The following is a 24,639-nucleotide window of genomic DNA, read 5'->3' on the forward strand; positions in this document are numbered from 1 at the left end:
AAAGGAAGGAATGTGTGCTTGATAACATTTACTCTCACAAAGCAGCCTTTATCCGTGGGTCTTGAGGTGTTTCGTGAGCGAGCACAAGACAGCAGTGCGCGGGCAGGAGCGCAGACCCGGGAAACGTCGGACAGCTCAGGACCACGTCCGCCCTGGGAGCCAGCAGCCCAAGTCCTTGGCGTCGCCTCCACGACGGAAGACTGGAACCCAGACGTGAGCTCTTCCTGCCTGAATCTCCCCCAGGAAGCCTCTGACACTCTGGCTCTGTGCAAGCGTCTGCGGGGGCAGGGACATCAGGAAGATGGTGTCCCTGCCACCGGCTCGTGGCTCTCGTCACGGTTGTATTTTTTTTTTTTTCTTTCTACATTAGTTCTGAATCAGCTTGCCTACCATCTACTTGTGCCCTCCCAACCTCTGGAGAACCAGAACAAATTCCATGTCTCTTCTGGAAGACTGCTGCTCTCTGCCACCCCAGTCCTTATCTTCTGCAAGCTCGACCATCCTGGATCCTTACACCATCCTCCAAAGAGCAAGGCTCTAAATCCTCTTGGTGTCACCGATGGCCCCAATTCTTACAGTAGGTTGTGGACACATAAACACATACCCTCACCAGCCCCCCCACCATGGGGTGTCCCCTGGGGGATTGTCAGGGCCATTAGGACAGGCAGGGAACAACTTCTCAAAGCATCAGATTTATTTTTTAATGTTTATTTAATTTTGAGAGACTGAGCAGGAGTGGGGGAAGGGCAGAGAGAGAAGGAGACATGGAATGTGAAGTAGGCACCAGGCTCGGAGCTGTCAACACAGAGCCCGATGCGGGACTTGAACCCACAAACTGCGAGATCATGACCTGAGATGAAGTCGGCTGCTTAACCGAGTCACCCAAGTGTTCCCCAAAGCATCAATTTTAACAAACAAATTTTACATTGAAAAATAAATATAAATAAATACAATAACTAAAAAATAGGTATGTGTCATATTATGGAGTGAAGTGCATCTCTTTCAAGCATCATGGAGGAAGGAGGAACCTTCAGACTATGATTCATAAACAATTTCACAGGCTTGCTCTCCCTGAGGGGACGTTTTCACTTCCCTCTCCAGTGAGAAATACTTTAGGTGGACCCTATTCAAGAACCCTCATCTTGCTTACTAACGGGTCTCCTGTGCTATTTTGCCCTCGAGAACAGAAATAGCCAGGTCCACCCCAGGCGGAGGAAGGAGAGACTGATGTGACTGTAGAACATGGGACAGCTTTAAGGATGAAGCCAAAGAACACATTTACTCTTTTACACCACATTTACTTTTATCTTGACATCATCACCTTGGAGATCATTCAGTGAATGGCCTACAGACCAAACCCCCAAATATCCTTCACTTGTAATACTCTGGAGCCACACCTCCCTATCCTGTACTTGGGTGGTTACTTGACTATTAACCCCTCAGAGCAGAACCTGTCCCTTCGAACTGTATCTTGCTAGATTTATCCCCTTATCCCAACTTTCCATATCTTGTCCACGATCCAGTGTAAGGACCTGACTCCGCAGTATGCCCAAGCTAGATGAGCTCTTGGCCTTCCTCAACCACCACGTATCACAAGGATATAAATCCATGGCTGGAAAAGAAGAGCACAGTCCATGCTGGGCACTGGACTGTGAGTTTTACAAACTTCCCAGTTTGCTAGGGAAAGGTGTTACTTAAGGACAAGATACCTTCCAAAGTGCATCCAGCCCAGAGAGGCTTATGAGTAATTAGGAAGTGTCACCAGCTCCCCAAGGCTGGAGTAGGGGCATCTTATAATCTTTACATAGTGGGCAAAAAAAGCTAGAAAACAGCAGGGTGGAGGCTCCAGGCCTTTCACACATACTGTCTGCAGATATGATTCCTAGTTCCGCTTTCTCCCAGGATAGGGAAGGGTGTCACCCGGTAATGAGGCTTGCTTTGGACGCCACACTCAGCTCCTCTGACAGAGTCACAAGACAGTTGTGCAGAAATGCCAGAGGCTGTGAGGCTGCTCCTCCTGTTTGCATCTGTGTAAATCATCTTTGCATCTGTATAAATCCACACTGTATTGACTTAGAGCCTCACTCTTCCTCAGGACATTCAGATCGCTTCAAATCTATACATTCATAATGAGCAAGGCAATTATAATTTTTAAATGGCAATGCCTACAAAAAATTTTCATTATCTTAACAAAACAAATTCTTACTCCCATTTCCTTCACATTGAAAAAAAGACATTTGTTTGCGATAACAATTAGACTTTCTTAGTTTATAAAGGGTAGAGAACACAAATCAAATAATCCAGATGAAATTCTTCATCATACAAGCTGACGGGATACTCTACTAGAGTTCTGAACATGTGCAGAGCATGACTCAAGATCTACATTTAGTTACTTATTTGGGATATTTTCATACCCAGAGGCAGGAAAGTATTTAAGAATGATACAGAAATACCTATAAAATAATAAGCTATAACTATTAAATTCAATCATTATGTATTGGAATGAATAATATACATGAGTATTACATAATCCATATTATCTAAGATTGAGAAAGTATTTGTAGCAAACCATGCTGGGAATCCTGTGTCAAATCCCTTCACAGTGACACAAAGTAACCCTGGACCGAATGGCACTTCCTAGGAGAGAGGGCAGCTGGACAAAATGATTCCAGTGGCTTTCTTGAGTCAACAACGCACTTACCTTTCAGTGTTACCCAGTATTGTTTCCACTTCCTCCGAGCCACCAGTTCAAGCTTCCTTTCCTTCTGCAAAGTGACCAGGGGTTTGAAGAACAGCCATCCTGCTTTCCGGACCACCCCTTGCTCCTTCTCAAAGAGCAGATCAAGCTGTTCCAAAGAGCTGAGTGACCCACTGCTGGAGTCGGCGGTTTCTGTGGACGTTTCTACGTTCTCTGTGTTGGTCCTGCTCATTTCCAACTCCCGCATGAAATTCTCATAAATGTTCTGTTGGAGGGGATCGCTGCCAATTGCATGAGCGGATTCGCTTCTCTGGGACAGGATCTGAGCCGAGCCCCCTGACCACAGTGAAGCAGACATCTGGAAGGGCCCCTGCACATCTGCATTCAGTCCCTCGGAGCGGCTGTCAAAGTAGTCACTGCCTTCCTTGGACCTCGGCTCCTGTGAGCAATGCAGACAAACACCCATCAGAGGTTACATTACATCGACAGTATCCCTTCCCAAACACTGCAAACACGTCTTACCGTTGGTTGCTAATGCTGCTGCCGCCAAGCAACACTTTTTTAACAATTTTATTTCATTTTATTTATTTTTTTAAATAGTTTATTGTCAAGTTGGTTTCCATATAACACCCAGTGCTCATCCCCACAAGTGCCCTCCTCCATGCCCATCACCCCCCTTCCCCTCCCCCCCCACACCCATCAGTCCTCAGTTTGTTCTCAATATGCAAGAGTCCCTCGTGGTTTGCTTCCCTACCTCTCCCCCACTATTTTTCCCCTTCTTCTCCCCCATGGTCCTTCGTTAAGTTCCTCCTAATCCTCCTATACGTGCAAACATCTGGTATTTGTCCTTCTCTGCCTGACTAATTTCGCTCAGCATAACACCCTCAAGGTCCATCCATGCAAGTAACATTCTTTTAACAAAAATGCACCTTCAATCATCAAGTCAACAAACAAGAACGAACTGTAGAAACAGTGCTGCCCAATCCAATCTACAGCCAGTGGAGTCAATGCTTCAAGACATAAACAAAAAAAATCACTGACTATCCTAAATCTAACCTATGCTGACCATCAAGAAATTAACTAGTATGTTTAAAATACATCAGTGGAGGTTTCTAGGCTGACGTTTCTTCACTAACTGTGAACCAGTGTCTTCCTGGAAAGAATTCATGCTCTTGGCAGTCTGTCTTCCTCCTGGATCCTTTTAAAGCTAAGTAGAAAATCACTAGTTCCAGGGTCATAGGGTGGAGTAAGGAACATGCACTGAGCAGTTTTTAGGTGTTGTTATGCAAACTTCTCTTCCTCTGCCCAAAACACAGTCCGCTGCTTCCCACTGTCTCTACCCAAATCAAGACTGGAGGATCTCTAGCACCTTATTTTCCTACTTCAGATAGTGAAAACCATACACCTGGAATTCCTTACCTGTAAAGAGTATTTGCTAGTAACTTGTTTTTCATAAATAGTATTTTTTTTTAACTAAGTGAGGGAATTTCTTTCTTGAAAAGAATATATTCATTTACTCACAACCTTTTATTCAAAAATCTACTTTGTTCTACGCCTCGGGGATACCAAAGACATGATTCTTAACTTTAATGTTTATGACATTAGGCAGCTGTAAGCAAAATTAATATTTATGTAATAACAGCTGCCCCCTATTAGACTAAGTGCACTGAACACCGATGTAGCCATGCACAGAGCTGAAAGCATGAATGTTTCCTCATTTAAATGAGAAGTTATTTAATAAAAAGTACTTCCATACAGGTCATTCATTGGTAAACATAAGTACTATGTTTTTTAGTAGAAAATGACCTTAATTTAAGATGCTAATATTCCAAATTTAGAGCTTAGATTAAGGTAAATCTGCAGAGATGCCAAACACATCATCTACTCAGCTACTAGTGGGCTTTCAATCCTGTCTCCTTATCCAGTAAAATAAAAATGAGGGGACACTCAATGAAGGACCATTGACCAAAGGCCTTATTTTGAGTATTCCACTGTGTGGGTGGGTTTTCTTTTCAAACATTCCATCCAGAAAGCAAGCAGCAAGTACTTGCTATCTTTTGTAAGAAAATCAACTGAAGAGTGCTTCCAAATACCCAGGAGCCCCAAACAGTGATTACTAACAAAAATATTATTTTCCACTTGTGTTTACACTGTGTCCCATAGTCATATTTATTTATACACAGATGCTTATGTAAGAATAAGCCAGCTGCAGTGAGTCACTTAGAGAGGAAACTTTCAAAATAGTTTTAAGATTTTTTTGTCACTTTGTTACTCTTCAAAAAACTCCTAAGAGGTGAAGAAATACTTCTCATTTTAGCTAGTATTAACATCATTTCAGCTATGAATATGACTCTGACTCATAGCCACCAAACACTGGGATGCCTCTGATACCCAGCAAGAGCTATAACGGGGTGTTTCAAAATAAGCTGAAGTCTGCCAGGGAAAGACACTTAGGTGCCCAACTTAAATGTGACCTATAAACATTCCTGACTGGTTTCTCATAAGAGAGAGACTTCCAAGTTGTAGTGCTGTCTTTTAAATATTCAAACCATGACAAATTTTCCTCCATAACAGGAAAATATTGCATTTTGCCTTTATAACTGATTCCTAGACATAAACAAGAACTTTCACAGCTTTGAATAAATTTCCAAAGCTTCCTATCTAGAATCCTAACAGGCAGTGACTAATTTTCAAGCTGACAGGAATAAATGAATTAATGAATGAATGCCCATCCCCAAATGGGCTCAACTAGATTTCCTGATCACTGTGCAATGGGTGTGAAACTACAAAGCCATGTTACACATGTACACAAAGTAGTCTGATTTCCATTTCCCAACAATTAGATAATCATAAACAACGGATAATGGAACTTAATGACAAGAGCACTTCAGCAAAGAGTACAAAGGTACCCAAGAGATGTCAGTCACTCCTTAGATGCTAAGGGAAAACTCTTGGATCATCACTCCTCAATTTTCCAGGAAAATGTACCAAATTCACACCTTTTCATTCTTCACATGCCTTTGCTCTTCATCACATAGGGACCACTAGTTCTTTGTGACTATGCAGACCTCAAAGAGCAGTGAGCTCTAAAATTAAGAGGGCCCAAAAGTCAGTATCTATGCATCCTGAATCTCCTCCACTACAAACTCTGCAGTACTTGTCAGTGCACCCACCAAATATGCCTGATCCTCCCCTAAGGCACATGGCAGAGTGATTACGTCTCCCTTTTCCTCGCTCAGAATTAGGCATGGCCATGTGACTTGCTTTGGCCAATAAATGTGAATAGAAGTAAAAAGTGGAAGCTTTAGGGACGCGTGGGTGGCTCAGTCGGTTAGGCGTCAGACTTCAGCCTGTGTCATGATCTCATGGCTCAGGAGTTCGAGCCTTGCGTCCGGCTCTGTGGTGACAGCTCAGAGCCTGGAGCCTGCTTCAGATTCTGTCTGTCTGTCTCTCTCTCTGCCCCTTCCCTGATCATGCTCTGTCTCTCTCTCCCTCTCTCTCTCAAATAAACATTAAAAAAAAGGTTTTTTTACTTGGAAGCTTTAAAAGCTGACACATGATTTTCTTTCTCTTTCTGCTACCATGGCTTGTGGTGTTCCAGATGGAACTGCTCTATGCACCTGGGGTCCCAGAGAGGAACAATGCAGAACCGTGTGACAGCACAGGAAAGAAACTTGGCTTGTGCTAAATTTCAGAGACGTGAGAGGTTTCTGTTACCTCAGCATAACCTAGACTCAGCCTGCCTGACAGAACTGAAAGTTCAGGACAGAAACCGGGACTCAGAGCATAGCTCCAGTGACACCGAGAGCTTATTGGCATCACACACATACTTCTCTCCAGCATATGTTCTCTCTCTCTCTCTCTTCCTCCCTCCCTCCCTCATTAGTATAGGATTTTTCAGTTGTGTATGTTCTTTCACCAGTTTATCTCATTTTAGGGTCTAACTCACAAGACTAGTTGAAAGCCCTATAAAAAAGGGGGAGGGGACTGCTCCTTTTACATCTCTTTTTAAAAAGTCAAAACAAGGATGTCTATCCATCACAGTATGGGTTGCTGGACCTCAGCCCTGCTGACAGACAGAAGTCTGTGCGTGTGGGAGAATATGCATTGGTTTGGTGCTCTGTTATGATATACAGTCGGAAATTTTACTCCCCTGCACAGACTACATTTTTAAGCATCTGTACCTGATCCCTGCCATAAATTGTGAAAGAAAACCAGAGGGGGAAAAGAGACCAATGGAAGTGGCCTACTTGCCAGAAAAACTCCTCTTGCTCACCTTCATAGCTCATCAAATGTGGGAACTCAAGCAAAACTAAAAAGCTGCCTGCAAAGGACACTTTTTGAAACTCCAAAGTAATTTATTTGAATATTCAAATTAAGCCCAAAGTAATCACTAGTAGCTATCAACAATAACTTGGTCACGTGGCTAAGTGGAAAAAGCTCATGTATGAGCTTTAGCAGAAACGGTTTTGGCCCTGGCTTTTCCACCAACTAACCACGTGTCTTCACAGAGGACCTTCAAATTTCTTAAACCTTACTTTCTTCGTTTTTAAGATGAGGGGGAACTACTTTCTAGCTTTCAAATTCGAATTTTTTGATTGGATAACTAGGGTGTTCTTTTTTTTTTTTTTAATGTTCATGTATTTTTGAGAGACAGAGAGAGTGCAAGTGGGGGAGGGGCAGAGAGAGAAGGAGAGAGGGAATCCCAAGGAGGCTCCATGCTGTCAGTGCAGACCCCGACACAAGAGCTTGATCTCAGGAACCATGACATCACGACCTGAGCTGAAATCAAGAGTCAGAGGCTCAACCAACAGGGGCACCCAGGTGCCCCATAACCATTCTGTTCGTAACTCCACAGGCTTACAAGCCATTCAGAGTTAAGCCTCTGAATGATACAGACTTGAAGGGAGGCATCTCCCATGGGTACAATGGACAGTGAAGGTCTGACAGGGGTGGAACGTGGCCAATACGCAGTGGCTGCTGGTCTGCTACTGAGCTAAACTGAACTTGAATGAGAGTCAGTAGAGCCATGTGTAAGCCAGGCCACAAACACAGGCAGATGAGAAACATACTCTATGCAAACAAGAGATGTTGAATAATCAATCGGCTCAATGCCAGGATCAATGAGGGGTCACAATGAATGACAACTGAACATAAGTCAGCAATAGAACACCTGAATCAAAAAGGCACAAAAGTTCTCAGTGTGAAATTATAGTTCCAGAGAAAGCAGAAGACTAGTTCCCTCATTAGGTTCAACTGCTGTCAGCTGTTTGGGAAACGGAAGCTGAGAGAAAAGGTCAAATTTCCACTCTGCAGTGGCTTAGCCGTAAAGAAGTGAGGAGTAAAGAGTCAGCAAATTACTACCTTCGGGGATGTGAAGAGTTCTGTAGCAGGATGGTGATGGTCCGTTCTTTATCTCTGGGTAAAGGGGAAGCCAAGGACAACAGATCACAGCATGGAAGGGTGGCGATGTGCTTTGCGCATAAGAAGGGAATAACTGGCAGGAAGTTTTATGGATCTGAAACCATCTACTCAGGGAAGTTACACTATTTTTCACCTCTAAAGCTCTATAAAGTTTTGTAATTACACATTGATCCAAGATGGATGAAATGCAAACTGCCCACTCAAATTCTCTTCAACAATGCAACTCATATTGGGCGAGTTTTTTTAAAAAACAAAAAAGGAAAGAAAAAGCCATCTTCTTTCTACAAATAACTAAAAGTAGAAACAAACAAAACAGAAAAGTCAAGAGCAAAAGAACTGAAAACGTAGCCATTGCCACTAGTTACCTAAAAAGGCAACCTATTACTTTCCTTCCTGGTGACGAAGCCACTTTGTTTCCCCATTACAACTTTACACATCACTATTATGTGTAAGTACTGTCATCACAATGCTTATTTTGTCAGGCATTATCATAATTTTGTTATTACATGTTCTTAGGTTCAAGAGGTTTTCAAAACTGTTTGCTATCCCCATTAGAAAGTGGTAATATTATACTAACAGACTGTCAACTTTTTTTTTTAATGTGCCAACCTAAGTCTAGAAATTTTAATTTCCCCAAAGTAATGTCAAGTTCAGGAAGGCTACCTATCCATCCTCAAATAACAACATTCTATCTCTCCTTTTTGTTTAGACTTCTAGAATGAACTCTAGTAAAATTCTCATAAGACTAATTCACTGGGGAATTCTCTCTAAAGCTGTAATATTTCTTTTTCAATGTTTTAGAGACAGCGAGCAGTGCACCTGAGCAGAGGAGAGGGGGAGAGGGGGGGAGAGAGAGAACCTCAAGCAGGCTCCATGCTGAGGATGAGCCTGACACAGGGCTCAATTCCACCACCCCGGAATCACGACCTGGGCATCAATCATGCGTCAGATGACTCAAATGACTGAGCCACCTAGGCACCCCTCCAACGCTGTAGTTTCTAAGGTCAGTCTGGCCCCATCTTTGGGGTGACGCCTGTGGAGTTCACCCCAGGGCCCCGGGGGTAAGCTTGCGCAGAATCAGAGCCTGAAGTTCTGGGTGAAGAGTAGAAAGTGCCCATCTGAAGCAAAAGAGAACCACCACCACCACCACCCACGGCTGCCCAGTCTGAGGCTAACCGCCGCGCTTTCCTGAGCTCCCAGCCTCGGGCTAGCGCTCTGCGGTAGCTTCTGCAACCCGCCCAGTTTACAGAGCAGGGGGCCTGTGGGAACCTGCCCATCCGGGCCTCCAAGGCTTGCTCACCTGCAGCTTCCGTTTCTTTCTGGAGAGGCTTCCGGTCCAGTCGCTGATGCGGCGCATGCGCGCTTTGAGCGTGTCCTTCTTGGAGGCGTCCTCGGCCGCGGCCTTGGACTTGCGGCAGGGGAGGGTGAAGGACGCGTACGGCCCGGGGTCCCTGCGCTCCACCCGGGACGGCACGTCCATGTCCGAGGCGAAGGACACGCGGTGGCTGAGGCTGGGGCGCGCGCCCACGAACTCGGCGGAGAGCCGGAGGCCCGCGGGCGCGCGGCCGGCGTCGGCGTCGAGGTCCCGGAGCGAGGACAGGGAGGAGCTCTGGTTGAAGGCCTTCGGGGCCGCGGGCGGGAAGTCGGCGCGGAGGCGGGGGGCGGGCGCCGGCAGGGAGCCCTCGGCCTCGCTGGCCTCGCTGGCCTCGCCCGCGGGGCCCCACGGCGAGTCGTACCAGGACGACTCGGAGCTCAGGGAGCTGCCCTTGCTGGAGCGCGGCCGCGAGTCCGGGGGCGAGTCGGGCCCGGGGCCCGGGGTGGGCGAGTAGCGCAGCAGCCGCACCGGGCCGCCCGCGTCCGCCGGGGGCCCCGCGCCCTGCTGGCCGCCGCCGCTGTGGAACTCCACCCGCAGGCAGCCGTCCAGCTTCCCCAGCGTCTTGATGAGCACCCTGGGGCTCTTGCGGTCCTCGCCCGGTGGCGGCGGCGGCGTGGCCGCAACGCTCTCGTTCGTCCCATAGCAGTTGAGAAGGTGCCCGTTGCAGGCCCTGGAAGCCGCGTGCTCATCCGCCCGCTCGTGCCCGACGTAGTGGAAGCCGTTCTCCGGGGAGAAGAAGTCAGTGCCCGAGGCATTCGCCCTGTGCTTGGCGTACGCGCTGCTTTTGGGGCCCTTGCACGTGGGTCCGCCCGGCCTCGAGGCATAAGGCTGGTTACTCTTGCAGTGGGACAGGCAGCTCCGGGCCAGGGACCTGGACTTGTAGCCGCCGCCGCCGCCGTGACCCCACCCGTGCAGCGACTTGTCATCTTTTACATGAATGCTGCGTATTTTCAGGGAGCAAGGCTTTTGCTTAGCACCAGTAAGAGTATTGCAGTGGTGTTTTGATCCTTGAAGGGTGTACTGACTCTCGGAGTTCCCCATTTTCACCTACATGAAGAAGAACAGTAGCATCAGTACGAAACATGACCTAAAGTACATTCCATATTGACAGAATTTTCTTAAAAAAAAAAAAAAAAAAAAAGGCTCCACACCTTACAAAAGAACTAAGCAACGTGTTTGCTATGCCTCCGTACAACTCGGAAAAACAGGAACACAAGTTACCTACTGAATTTGTTTTCTACCTGCCGTGTAGGCTATAAACCAAGTAGGTAATATCGCGTGCCCATGTGCTAGTTACTTTAAATGCATAATTTGCTGTATGACACTTATTCAGACACTAAACAGGCATAAAGATCGGCTTAAGGCAGAGACCTCCTTTAGTCTTGGTATTGGGAGGTTCTGAATAAATGATTTCTGGAATAGAAAACTGAGGGGAAAGCATCTGTCACTCTAATACACTGATTTTTCAGTGATTAGATTTTCATTATATACAAACTGCCAGAAGAGTTAACACCACACCCCAATATGAGAGATTACTGCTCAAAATCACCTTGTCTGTAAAAGTCCAGGTACCACACTGTGCTGGAGTTTTGATCTTATCACACAAAGTAGAAACACAACAAAAGAAAAGGAGTCCCCAAAGACTAGGCTGAGATGAAGAACAGGGGTGGGGTTAGGGAGAGAATAAAAGCTCTCATTTGAGGCAGAAAGACATTTTAATAATACTAATCTCCAGTGCCTCTCTATAAAGTCTTTAAGGGTCCTCACTTTAGAACACGATGAGAAAAAATACTTTGAAGCTGACTTATCAGAATATGGGTCCCTGAAAAAAACCTGTGAGATTCCTCTTTAAAACCCCAGTTTGCGCAATGAGCCTGTTAAGCCAAACACGTGAGCTGAAATCAGATCCAAATCTTCCCCCTCAGCATTTCATTCTAAGTGGTATATCACTATTTGAGGCAGGCTGGGGGTCATGTTCTCAGGTCCCTTTCAAAATGAATTTAGTAGGTTTTTAATTTCATTGCTTTTCCACCTAAGAAAGTACAGCCACAAAACAAAAGTCAAATGAATTGACTTTTCATTGGTGGGAGCCAGGAAACACTTTTCAAAACAAAAATGACCAGATCAAACAACTGAAGTCACTCCTACCTTAATCACAGTCTTGCAGCTTGATGTGAACCACAACTCATCTGAGCCGGCTGTACCTGAAGTCTGGTCTGTGCTCTGAGGGTGATTAAGAGTTAGAGGGCTTCATGCAGTCCCAGGAAAAAGGCAGCATGGTTCACAAGTATGGGGAGGGAGTCCATGAAATGATCCTGAAAACCAGAAATACAAGAGAACCGTCGAGCATTTTACACCAAGCTTCCAAAGAGGTAAAAACAAAGGTTTCATGTAAATTCTACTAAGAAACAACCAGTGTCCAGAATCACTGCAAATAATAAATGAAATGTCTGTAAACCGCCTGATTTCGTCAGGGTGTTGGAAGATGTCAAGGAAGCCAGAAGTGTCCATTCGCTCTTGTAAAGGACATTAATTCAAGGCACAGTCTGCAGTCCAGTGTGCGCCTTTATGTCAACGGAGGGCAGGTGAAGGCTCTAGCATGGGTCACAGTTCGTCTGTCACCACCGTCAGGAAAACAACTTGCGGCCTCTGCACACAGACAGGACTGCAGAAGCATCATCCTGATAGCACAACACTTCATTGTTCTCCATTTGACTCAGCAGCAAAAACAAAACCCACAACTCAGGATCACAGTAAAACAGTCCTTGGCGGAAACAACTTGTGTTACAGATGTTGACCCCATAAAGGAGATACAAAGTTTTTTCTCCAGCATGTGTTTGGTCTCTCCGCACGAGAAGTAAGGGCAGGAGGCCCAACTTGGAGGGAAGAGAGCAGCCTGGGGGAGTTGCCATCTGGCAGTGCTCACTCCCGGGACTCAAAGCCTGAATTTTCTCTGCAGACACAGAGAGCAGAGCAGTGATGGTTTAATAGTGATTTATTCCTCTTTCAAAAAAAGAAATTTTTTGTAATTGTGTTACAATACACACAGCAGAAAACTTACCATATTAACCACTGTAAAGTGTACAGTTGGTGGTGTTAAGCACGTTCACATTGTTATGCATATAATCTCCAGAACTCTTCATCTCCCAAAACTAACACTCTCTACCCATTAAACAACAACTCCCCACCTCTCGCTCTCCAGCTCTGGCACCTACTATTCTATTTCCCATCTCCATGAATTTGATACCCTAGGTATCTCATGAAAGTAGAATCACACAGCATCTCTCTTTTTGTGGTGGGCATATTTCACTTAGCGTAATGACTTCAAAGTTCATCCGTGTTACAGCACATGTCAGAATGTCCTCCCTTTTTAAGGCTCAGATTCTAGCTCACGTATCGACCACATTTCTTTTGTCTACTTCTCCATCAGTGGACACGTCGATTGCTTTCCACCTGTTGGCCACTGTGAACCATGCTGCTGTAAACATGGATGGACAGACATCTCTTCGAGACCCTGCTTTCCCAGACGTGGAATTGTTGGCTTATATGGTAATTCTACTTTTTATATTTTGAGGAACCGCCATACCGTTTTCCACAGTAGCTATGCCATTTTGCATCCCCATCAACTGTGTACAGGACTCCAACTTCTCTACAGTTCCACCAGCACTTGTTATTTTACTGGGGTTTTGATAGTGGCTGTCTACAGGTATGAGAAGATGCCATGTTTGGTTTCACTGTGCATTTTCTCTAATGATTAGTGATGGTGACCATCTTTTTATGTGCTTATTGGCGCATAGTTTGTATAACTCCTTTGGAGGGTTCAAGAGTGACTTTTAAAGTTCATGGGCACTGACCCTCGCCCTAAGTTTCTCCAGTAAAGCCAAAGACCCAAGTCTGCCTTGGATCTTAAATTGAGGGGCAGGGGGATGTCAAAAATATTTTTCACTTTGGCACTGGCAGGAGGATCTACGAGCTCATTTCAGGCCACCATCTCACTAACATGGCCTGAAACGGCACCTGCTATGCTACGGAGCACTAAAAAGTGGGCAACTCTCACAAATATCTGAAAGAGGGAATAACCCACTGGTTGAGATGCCACTAAAACATGGCCCCCAGGACAGCTCCGAGCCCAGAGATGGATCACAAGAACCCCACCTTTTAAAAGCTCACAATCTGAGTTGTCAGCATTTTTTCAGCCCCATCTTGTTTTTAACTTAGGGAACTAGAAGTGGCCAGAGTTGCTTCTGGCTGTCACCACTGCGACCTCTCCCACGAGCTGATTGAGGGAGACACTGTGCTTGTTTATCTTCCTCAAGACCAAGGCCCGGTGATGACCCCAAAGGTGAAAGGCTCCAGGGTTGCTCACCCACAGCCGGCCCGGCTTTGTCAGGCCCTTGATCTGAAGGTCACATGCGTGAAGACAGGCACACACAGCACTGGCATCACGGTCTCCAACATAAGTGACACAAAACTGCCATTGAGAGGCCCCCTCTGTCAGCTGCTCGAGGACACACAAAAGCCAGGATTCAAAGCCACAGAATGGCCCCGGGATGGAGGCTCAGTCCCCAGCAACAGGTTACAACTTACATTCATCTTCCTACTTTTGAAATTAAATAGTTTCATTTTTAAGCCATGTCATATTTCAAAAACATATCCTTGGACCCTGTCCTTTTCAAAATGCTGTCCACCCAAGGCCTGCACCTCTGGAGCTCAAACAGCATTCAATAAACGCTTGTTGAACTAAGTAAGTGAAAGCAACCTCACATACCAGAAGGTTGACTTGAACACAGACAAAGAGCAGGAATCATTCCCAACTGGGTCTGGCCAAAGGACTGATGCCCACGAGGAAATGTTTCAATAATTAACCCAGCACTGCCCAGAGGAAAGCAAAAGAGGGAGGGAAGAGGTGGAGAACAGTGTGCATTGTTCCACATGGTAATGCCTACCAGCTGTTCAACCTCTTTAGCCAATCCCGGCAAAAGCAAACCAGCCTTAAACTGGAATGAGAAGAATTTATGCAATATTTATGAGGGATTTATTGACAGGAAGGGTAATCTCCGAGGGAAACGACTGGCCCTGAGGAGTTTGGCAAATTAAACAGATACTGACTAGTCATGCTTCAGCTGTGGTTTTTGTCGGAAGAAAAAGAGAATAAATAGGTCAAGTGTTCGGCACCCCTGACTCCTTTAGTGAGGGAATTTTAACAGTATTCAAGTTAAAAAACTTTTTTGCTGTTGTTGATAGAAAGGGGGCTGAAAATAAACAACCAATTTCCTGTGAACCTTTTTAAAAAGAGAATAGTTCAACCTCCATATCTTTAAACAGAAAAAAATACATAGTAGGTATACTAACCTGCAATATGCTTTGGGAATACCAACATGTAATAACATGTATTAGGTATGTTAACCTACAATTTATGTTATTAGGTTATGCTAATGTGCATTGAGGCCCACAGCTGACAGAGAATTTAAGCGAAGTCATTTGGCAAATATTGTGTGCCGTATAAACAATTTTTAATAACTCTTTATTTATTGCAAAATAAGATATTGCCATTTTTTAAAAATGGACAGTCTCATGAATCTAAAAACACAAATAAGCAAAAAAATCTTTGTCTTTTGCTTTCTGCATTCCCCAGCCATATAAGCCTGCTATGGTGCACGTGGCTTTTTAAGCTGAAATCACAACTAAGAATGGATGTTTTTTGTTAAACTTGTGATCAATGACCACCCCAGAAATGCCCAGCAGGGTGATGGAATTCACCACAATATCAACAGCCACTGAATTCCACAGCAGAATACCTCTCAGGGAAATTCAAGATTTACCTTTTCTTTATTTGCCTTGAGCTTGGCCTTGAACTGATGTGTCAGATTCCCAAAGTCTCCATTTCCATGTAGTGTAGAGTTTACAGCAGAGGAAAAGAATGCTTTGTCCCTGGCCTGAGCCTGCTGCTCCGAAGGGGGCAGCCTAAAGAGGGGTGAGAGCCAGCCCCCCGGGGGCCGGATGGCTCTGTGAGGTTGGACGGGGGCTGAACGGGGACAGCCAGCACAACGGAGGCGTACGGACCCTGCACAAAAACAGATTTATGGCTGGGCAAGGAGGCGAGGGAAGCTGGAACTCTACCACCATGAGACACCAACAAGGCTTCTCACATACTTCTAGAGAAATTCTCATACTGAAATAGGAGCCTTATCCTTGTCCAAGGGGAACATTCCAGATGGTGATAAGAACTAGGAAAAAAAGATAAGAATAGGCCTAACCATCATTAACCATAACAATATCTCCTTGGCTTCCTTTATGGGGGGGAGGGGGGGTAGGAATTCAATCATTAAAAAGACAAACCTTGGCATCCGACTCTGGTTTGTGTCAGAGAACCTGGGTTCAAGACCTGCTTCCATCTCTTAAACAGCACGAGTCTTTGGGCAAATTATACTTTCTGAATCTCATTTTCTCCACCTACAACTTGAGGATAAAAATATCTGCCCTACCTAACCTCACAGAGTGAGAATCGGGTGTGGAAGGATATGTGAAACCACCTAAAAAACTGAGAAATACAATACAAATACATAGCCTTATTATTAATTTTGGGTTAGAAGTCTAAATTTGTGTACCATGACATCAGATCTTATGACAGTCTGTTGTTTCAGGCAGTTTAACTATTAATTATGTTAATTATTACATGTTTATATATATACATATATATATATATATAAATTTGGAATCTTCCAAATTGTTAGCACTTCGATGATTTTTATCAGTTCCCCAAATTAAAACAGCATATAAAAAATACCTAATTTGTCAGAGGTCTGTCAAATGTCAACACAAACAATGACACAAGCCCTGTGCTTATGTTATTGGACAGTCCTGATAGAAAATGTGAGAACATAACCTAACTGCTCATTGAACAACTAGTGTTACTTGAAAGCAGTCACTTTCAACACCACGTGAATTTTAGCCCCAAGGGGACATGTGGTAATATCTGGAGACATTTCCGATCGAACCAACTGGAGTCCTAGCATTTAGTAAGTAGAATTCAGGGATCCTGCTAAACTTCCTACGATCCACAGGATCACGAATAATTACCTGTCCTGGTATGTATTATTAGGTTGAGGCTGAGAAACGGTGCCCTTGAGGTTTACTGCCTATGTTATTTTACCACTAAAATACAAGACGATGCCTAAAACTCTGAAACAAATGCATTCATCTCTCCAGGATCCAAACTTAGTAATAAACACTGTAAATAATTGCCCAAAAACCTGCTTCTCTCATTCTGCATCAATGAACTGTACTCAGAACTTGAGAACTGAATGCCATGACTCAAAGGAGCTCATTGCTACTAACCACAAGGCTTGAACCCAATTTGTAAAGGAGGCAGGCAAAAGGAACATCTGGTCTCCCTAGGACCTGTGCTCAGGAAGAGTAATCCTTACAAATAAAGTGGGCAGAAAGCAAGCTGCTGCTAAAGTCTCAAAAGCTAAACATCCACTGTGGAGCCCCACGGGTTCAATTTCAATTCAGCAGGACCCCTTCCAAATGCATGTTAACAGATGAATGGATAAAGCGACATGCGCCTCCAAGGACAAGCATGGCTGGTATCGAGGCAGGGGTGTGGATAATAAATTCCACGGAAACAACAGTGCGGTTTTCACACAGTTCATCACCTAAGGAAGCCAATTTATCACAGGGAAGGTCTAGGCACTCACACCTGTTTTATAACAAGTTCTAGTACCTGCAGCATTGCTTTAGAAATGTCTGTTTAACTATGAGTCATGACCTATTATTGGGTCATAAAATTCATTTAATGAATCAATGACCGCTATCTTTAAAAGAACAGAAGAGAAACAGTGGTGTAGATGATAAACTAGGACAGAAAATGGAGGAGTGCATCCCAGTAAGGGTAAAAACCATTTTATGAAATAAATTCTCGTGTGTCTCCATATGTCTGCCTGGAAACCGAGTTGTGAAGTACAATCACAGCTTCTTCACATCCAAAAAAAAAAAAGAATGTGAAAAACATGACTTACAAAACCACAGCTTCCATCAGAATGGCACATCCCACTGTAATGAGACCCAAGGACAAACCAAGTGTAGAGAGCCTCAAAACACTTGTACAATCTCTACCCAGGCGAACACTTGAGCTAAAGACAGGAAGACTGAGGTGGGCAGCAGCCACCGTCAGCATGCAATTCCGGGCCCCACAAGTGGCTCGTGAGGTCCTCACCCTCCTTCGTTCTACAACTTAAGAGAAACTTTCACTGCACGTGCAAATGCTTCATAGGAGTTAAAAAGTAACCCCTCCAAAAAAGTTAACCAAAGACCTCAGTCTTGAAGAATGAGTGGGATTTTGTTAGATGAAGACAGAAAAGAAGGGCCTTCCAAGGAGAAGAAAACCACATGTTTCTAAAAGACATGGACACTCTGTGACCGCAAGGCAAGTCCCTAAGCTACCGAACAAGAAGTGAACTAAGTGGAGAAAGACCCCAGCTTGTGCAGGGAAAGGGGACAAGGCAGCAGGGGCCTGACCACAGGTGTCAGGGACAAAGTTTAGGGAGGTGGGAGAGGAGGGGAGGTTGGGGAGATGTTAACAGTCGTTAGCCCATCACCCCTCCCCATCCCCCAACTGTCCCAGAAGCACTACAGTGTGAGCCATCGCCTAGGGACATCTGAGGAAACTGTCTAGAGAAGGAGCCCACAGTAGCCCACGCCTGGAAGACCAGCGTGGGGACAGTACTGGCACAGGAGGAAAATGTTAGCATTGGCAGAAACTTGGGAGCTGAAGTGACAAAGAGTTCTACTCATCATTCAACAAGAGTTTGGAGACGCTCCTACGGATCCTGCCCCCTCCTGGGCACCGTGAGGGAAACCAAAGAGATGTATCATCTGATCCCATCCCCAAAAGGGCGGATCAGCTCGTGCGGGGAGGGGCTATTTACCAATGTGAACCATGTGCAGAATCAATAAGCGAGTGTGTGACAACTTTAACAGCATGGAGTTTATGAGAAGGGGGGGAGACCAACATTCCCACAAATATTACTGGTATGTCGATGGAATGTTGGGGAGTTGGGAGGCCCAGCTCCATCTGAGCCGTCACAGAAACCGAAAATATTTGGGGGTGGGGGGGTGGGAAGGGCGTTAATCGCCTCTTCAAGCAAAATTACAGAATATAGTTTCAAATAATTCTAGTGAAAAGCTTTTTCTCATTTTTCTTTTACAGATTATCAAATTGCCTTTCATGTATTTGCATCCATGTTCTTTCCAGAGCATGTGTGTGTGTGTGTGTGTGTGTGTGTGTGTGTGTGTTTTAATACATCAAATGTTCAGTCCCAACCTTCTTTTTCTCCAAAGTCTACTTCAAATCCAAAAGTTGGCCAACATTCTTCTGTCTACAGACCTTGAGCAGTGCATTTGGTGGCTGCCAAAGGTCCACAAGATTCAGAATGTGCTAGCATGACTTTTAAATAACCTCTCATCTTAAACTTTTATGAACATGAACCCTTCCACAAAAAGGGAGTTCAGGCATGGGTAAGCACTTCCCAAACTGCACACCCAAAGAGAAGACCTTATACAGGAACCCGGGCTATAACTGCACCGCTTCTCACGGACTCCGAGACCTGCACGGAAGGCGTGTGCCTCAGGAAATCGGAAGCAGGCATCGCACTCCTGAACCTCAGTCACATTCTGTGACCAAGATACACCACAGTGATTGTGCCAAGTGATTCTTGGCAAAATTTTTCCTCATTATACACTGTTCCATTTAACTTAAAAAATGAATAGGCTTAAACCACACATTTTTTCCCTCATTTAAGTAGGTGTTTTCCTCGCCCTCATAAATGTGTAGCTCTTCGACTTCAGCTCTGTTTGCTGCCTGATTTGAGAGCTCATTTCTCTGAGGCTTAAGGCTGCACTACAAGTTGTGCTGGGGCCTGCAACTAAAATTAAACCAATCATTGCTGAACGTTTCCTTAAATTATATGATGATTCACAACAAGCCTAGTGAGATTTTAGCTGGCAAATTTACAGAAACTTCCAGAAAAAAAAAAAAAAAAAGAATAGCGCTAACAGGTATAAATTTTATAATTTATAGGAATTTACAGGGTTTTTTTGTTATCTAATGTAGATGGGCACAAGGAGGGAGGGCCTGGGCTGCTGTGTGCCAAGGCTGAGGCACAAGAATGCCAAAGCCTGCAGGGGCATCCCTGTGTTACAGCCCCCGGGATCAAATAATTTCACCAAGATCACTAAGGGGCAAAGGCAGGAATCCAATCTAGATTTTTTTTCATCTTTTTTTTTTTTAACATATGCATTACATCAAAATCATTTTAAATGTTTCTTTACTTTTCAGTATGAAATTACCCCTCCCCCCTTTTTTTAAGGTACAACTTAACGTTCAGGCTTTTCTTCTAGAAGAATTGCTGTGATCTATGTCCCTTTCAAAAAGAAAGCACTGAAAAAGTCTTTCTCTGGAAGTATCCTTTACCCAGGCGGTAAAGGCTTGCACAGTTGGGAATGAAGACAGGAGAAGGGAGTGAAAAACTCAACTTTTAAGTCAACTAAGGAACTGTAAGGTTAAGATGTAGTTCTATTCCAGTTTACAAAGATGTGCTTTACAAAGAACATCACACAGAAGAACAATCTGTTTTCTTGGTAGTATAAACGTCATAATCAGTCTCCTAAATACTTACCGGAATTTAGAATATACACCCCAAAGTCTGTAGGGATGGGATATGGTGACCGAGGTCAGGAGGTGTGGGGCAGAGGGAGGGGCGATCCAGAAACAGAACCACCAAATGGCATCTTCCTGAAGGTTCAATTTCATCTAATGCTAAGTAACTTCCTATTGTTTTAATAAATATATCATGAAGTAAAATATAAAATTTACATTTTTAAGGTAAAATTCAGGAGTCCAACAGTGTTTAGCATTTGCATTAAGTAGCTGTAGCTACTGCATCCTAGGGAAGATACACTTTCGATGATTAACGCAGTATATGCTTACTGAGTAAATATTCTGTGTTGGATACGGTTACAGGCCTTGAGGATATAACAATAAATTTAAAAAAAAGCCTCCCCCCAAATTCCTGCTTTCATGGAGCTTTAATTATAGGGGGCAGGGGTGAGCAACAAACAAGGGAAGTAAGTTATTATAAGGTGATAAGTATTTTAGCAAGAAAAAAAATGAAGGGGATAATAGGCCATGTTGGGGAGGGGCGCTGGGAGAAGGGGAAGGCCTCAGCCAGTGGTGACATTTAACCAGACGAGCAGGAGAGAGACCACGTGGCTTCTGGGGAAAAGGCGCTGAGACCGAGGGCAGCAAGTGCAAATGCCCCGGGAGGTGGAACAGGAGGGCCAGTGTGGCTGGCACAGAAGGGGTCGAAGGAGGGACGAGGAGCCGACTGCAGCCCAAAGGGACATTTTAAGGCCACTGGCTCTCGTGTTGAGATTGAAAGTCATGATTAGAGGGTGGTGACTCCAGAAGGTTCATCGTGGGCCACACTTCCAGAGGCCCACTGTGGCTGCCCTGCGCTGGACTGTCCGCAGCCAAGCAGAGCCTGGGGGTGGGGAGGTGATCAGGCCACTAGAGTGAGAGGGGGCACGCGCTGGACTTGGGGGTAGTGGTGAGCAGTGACCTGAGTCTGGATACAGTTGGAAGAAAGGCCAAGAAGATTCCCACGTGGATGGGCAACAGGTCATGAGGCCGCAGTGATTTTGATTCTGGAAGAATGGGGAAGGCACAGTGGAGGAGGCTGAGGAGAAGACAAAGTACTGGGTCTGAGATGTCTGTTGGACATTCAAGAGGCAATGTGAGTTGACAGCTGGAGGGAGAAGCCAGCGTTCAGGGGAAAGATGGGCTCTAGGTACAAATGCACTACTCATCCTTATGAAGACGGGGTTTAAGAGATAAAATGGATGGGCTCTCCAGGGAAGTAAACAAAAGGAAGAGAGGAGGCCATCAGCATTCCCAAATGAAGAGGTCAAGCCAACAAGTTGAAGCATACAAAAGAAACAGAAGGAATAGTCAGTGAAGCCAATTAAGAGGAAACCAAGAAAATATGTTGCTCTAGAAGCAAGTAAAACAAAAATGTATTTCAGGGGCACTGGGGCAGCTCAACCGGTTAAACGTCTGACTTTGGTTCAGGTCATGATCTCCCGGTTCGTAAGTAGAAACCCTGCACTGTGCTGACAGCATGGAGCCTGCTTGGACCCTCTTGCCCTCCTCATCCTCTCCCTCCACCCCCACTCAAAAATAAACAAACACTTAAAAAAAAATCTATTTCAGGGAGGAGACTGTGAAGAAGTTGCCGAACGTTTCTGACAGTCCAAATAAAAAGTGATAGATAAGGGAGCACTGAAGTTAGCAACATGGAAGTTTATCCATGAATTTGACCGCAGTGGAGTGGAGGTGGAGGGAGGTAGCGGGGTCGGAGTGAGTTTGAGGATGAGGTCCACGAAACCGAAGATGGTGAACAGAAACAGCTTGCTCCAGTTTTACTCTAAAGTGGAACAGAGGAAGCAAATTGTAGCTAGAAGGATAGAGGAATCCAAAATAAGGGTGGGTGTGTCTGTCTGTCTGTCTTCAGGAGAAATCGCAGCATTGAATGGGAACAACTGGAGAGAAAATGTGCTGTGTGATAGAGGGGCCAATACTCAAATGTTGTCCTTAAGGAGCCAAAGCAGAGGAGTGTCATGCACAAGAGGAGGACTTGGCCCAAGAGCAACTGCCCTGTACTATTAGAGAAGCTTCAGAAAAACCATCCGAGAACAATAGACAGATGTAGCAGGGCGTTAACGCCAGTGCGGAACTCTTTGGGAAACCACTTACCACTGTGACTTCTTATAATTTCCATGTTTCCCCTGTAAGTCATGTGTTGGGGGGGAAATAAAGGTAAGTGAAGGTCTTTGCTAGGTACCGCTTATTTCCAGGGTGTTCTGTTGTTGGTCTGTATGTACCCTGTCTGGCTGTTTTTGACTCATCTGTGATCATCGTCTCAATGTTCCATAGAATACGTGTGTGCACGTGTGAGCACGTGTGTATTCACGACTTCATGTACACTTTTATGAGGCTCTCTAGTTGCTATTAACTTTTACTGTCATGACTTTTCCTGGTCTATTATGGTCTGTGTATACTGCTTCCTTTCATTGGTCACTCCACCTTCCAGAAGGGCTACAGTCGACAAGAAAATACTTTCATTTTCTCCACCCAGAATTCCTTTTCATTGGTTTTTATCGTACGAACTTTCAGCTTTTGTCTTTCCCAACCCACAGACTCTGCATCTCTTAAGCCCTTCTGCACATCTCCATCTTAGAAGCCCTGCCCTAACAATTCTGCCACCATAGCGATGTGTCACGGTCAAGTACAAATACAGGATAAGGATTATTTTCACTTTCCAGTGTTGTCCTAAAGATAGCCAGGATTTTTAAACCTTTATTTAAGTCTTAGGAACGCCCTGGACCAACTTCTTTCTGATGTTATCGGTAGCACCCACCACATCCCTTTCCTACAGTGAAATGATAACTCAGTCTATCACTGTATAAGTGTTTATTTTTCCAAAGGCGCCTTGCATTACCTTGTCACTAAAGTGAAGTTCATCTGCTGTTTTTCTGTTCCCTTCCATGCCTCCCTCTCATAAGGCACAGAACTAACAAATCATAAACAGTCTTCTTTCGGAATAGGATTGGGGGGTAGAGGCGACAACTCTCCATCTAAGGGTGAACCAGGAAGATTGGCGGGTGAAGTCGTATCAAAGCTGTCCTGTAAGCAGAGGTTAGGGCAGCACATGTACGCCTAAAATTCCTTCTGGTAATAAGTCAGTGTGGATGATGGCCACCAAATGAGCATACACGACTTGGAATTTCATTAGGATACGAGAAACACAACTCTGTCTTGTCTCCAACTACGGCTTTAAGTCTGTCTGGTTTGACAAGTAGGTTAAGTAAATGGAAAAATGAATGGAGGGAGGGAGGGTAGAAAATGGATGCCTGTAAGAGGTGTGTGTGTAAGCATATATATATATATACACACACAGAGACACACATATACGTATGTATACACATATATGCCTCTATCATTTACAAAGATAGAGTGGTATACACCAACGTATTTTCAATTGAAGAAATAGGTAGTATCAGGAAAGGACTGACAGGAACCTGGTATCCCATCCCAGCTCAGCAATTAACCATCTCGGTGATTTTGGACAAGCCACGTCAGTCCTATGGTTTTCCAGTTTTCCCATTTGAAAATCGTCTAAGGTCCCTTCTCAGCCTGACAATACTCTGGACTGTAAATAGCTGACAACAGTATACAGTATATTCCTGGGACACTGATGTTACAGCCTCTTACCATTTGTAAGGCTGTTTTAGGTAAGACTGAGTAATAAAGACACTCACCCTGCCATTATCAGAATTCAAACTCTTACAAATGCAATGTTTAGTGCTTGTATGCATCAACAGTCCAAAGTTGAGGATTATTACATTACTAGTACATTACCCTGCTTTAATATTGTTGCTATTAGTTTCAAATCCACACCTTTTCTTTCTTTTTTTTTTTTTGATCCCTCCTAATAAAGCCATTTTTATCTTGGCCCTTACTAAAGGTATAATTTCAAAGAAAAAATGCAGACTATCACTTAAAATATTTTTATGTCCAAAAAGATCTTGTTCTGAAGGATCCATAAAAATAATTGTTTTGAAATCTCACGGTGTAGTTAAAGGGTCTCATTAACCCAGTTAATCATCTCCACGTAAAAGAATCTTACAAAGTGGGCCAAACCTGGAGGTACGTACAGGCACGGAAAAGTTCCCGCCCAACATTTAAGAAGCACATGCCTTCCTTTTCAGCCCCCCCCCCCCCACCGCCGTTCTTCCCACATGCTTCTGATATCTACGGTACAAAGTGGTTAGAGCGACCTTGCACTGACTTTAAATCTCTGCAAAAGGGAATGTGTCTCTTCTCAAACACAATTAGAGACCCCCAAGACAGAAATATCTACTTTATTTAGTGGTTAAACAAGGGACCACTTTGGAAGGATAATCTCTTGGCAAGGGACCTAGCCTTTATCTTCTACTTCCAGGCATCCCTGAACAGGCCTGGTGGAGAGAGAGGGCTTTGCAAGGTCCTCCCTCTGCACTGAAATACTGAAAGAAGAGTGTT

General features: G+C 44.6%; 1 protein-coding gene across 6 annotated transcripts in view; it reads right to left on the reverse strand.

Annotated features, from left to right (window-relative positions):
- Positions 1 to 24,639, reverse strand: part of TIAM2 (TIAM Rac1 associated GEF 2) — a 231,503-nt gene that overhangs the window by 101,262 nt on the left and 105,602 nt on the right. For all 6 annotated transcript variants that reach the window (XM_039234099.1, XM_039234098.1, XM_039234101.1 and 3 more), the window contains exons 3-5: positions 11,646 to 11,812; positions 9,423 to 10,544; positions 2,702 to 3,137 (exon numbers count right to left, since the gene is read on the reverse strand). In XM_039234099.1, coding sequence (XP_039090030.1) covers positions 2,702 to 3,137; positions 9,423 to 10,538 — 1,552 coding nt within the window. In that variant the 5' untranslated portion in view covers positions 10,539 to 10,544; positions 11,646 to 11,812. The remainder of the gene's footprint in view (positions 1 to 2,701; positions 3,138 to 9,422; positions 10,545 to 11,645; positions 11,813 to 24,639) is intronic.

The sequence above is a fragment of the Hyaena hyaena genome, unplaced genomic scaffold (genome assembly GCF_003009895.1).
Source record: "Hyaena hyaena isolate Hyena2069 unplaced genomic scaffold, ASM300989v1 scaffold_81, whole genome shotgun sequence".
Lineage (NCBI taxonomy): Eukaryota > Metazoa > Chordata > Mammalia > Carnivora > Hyaenidae > Hyaena > Hyaena hyaena.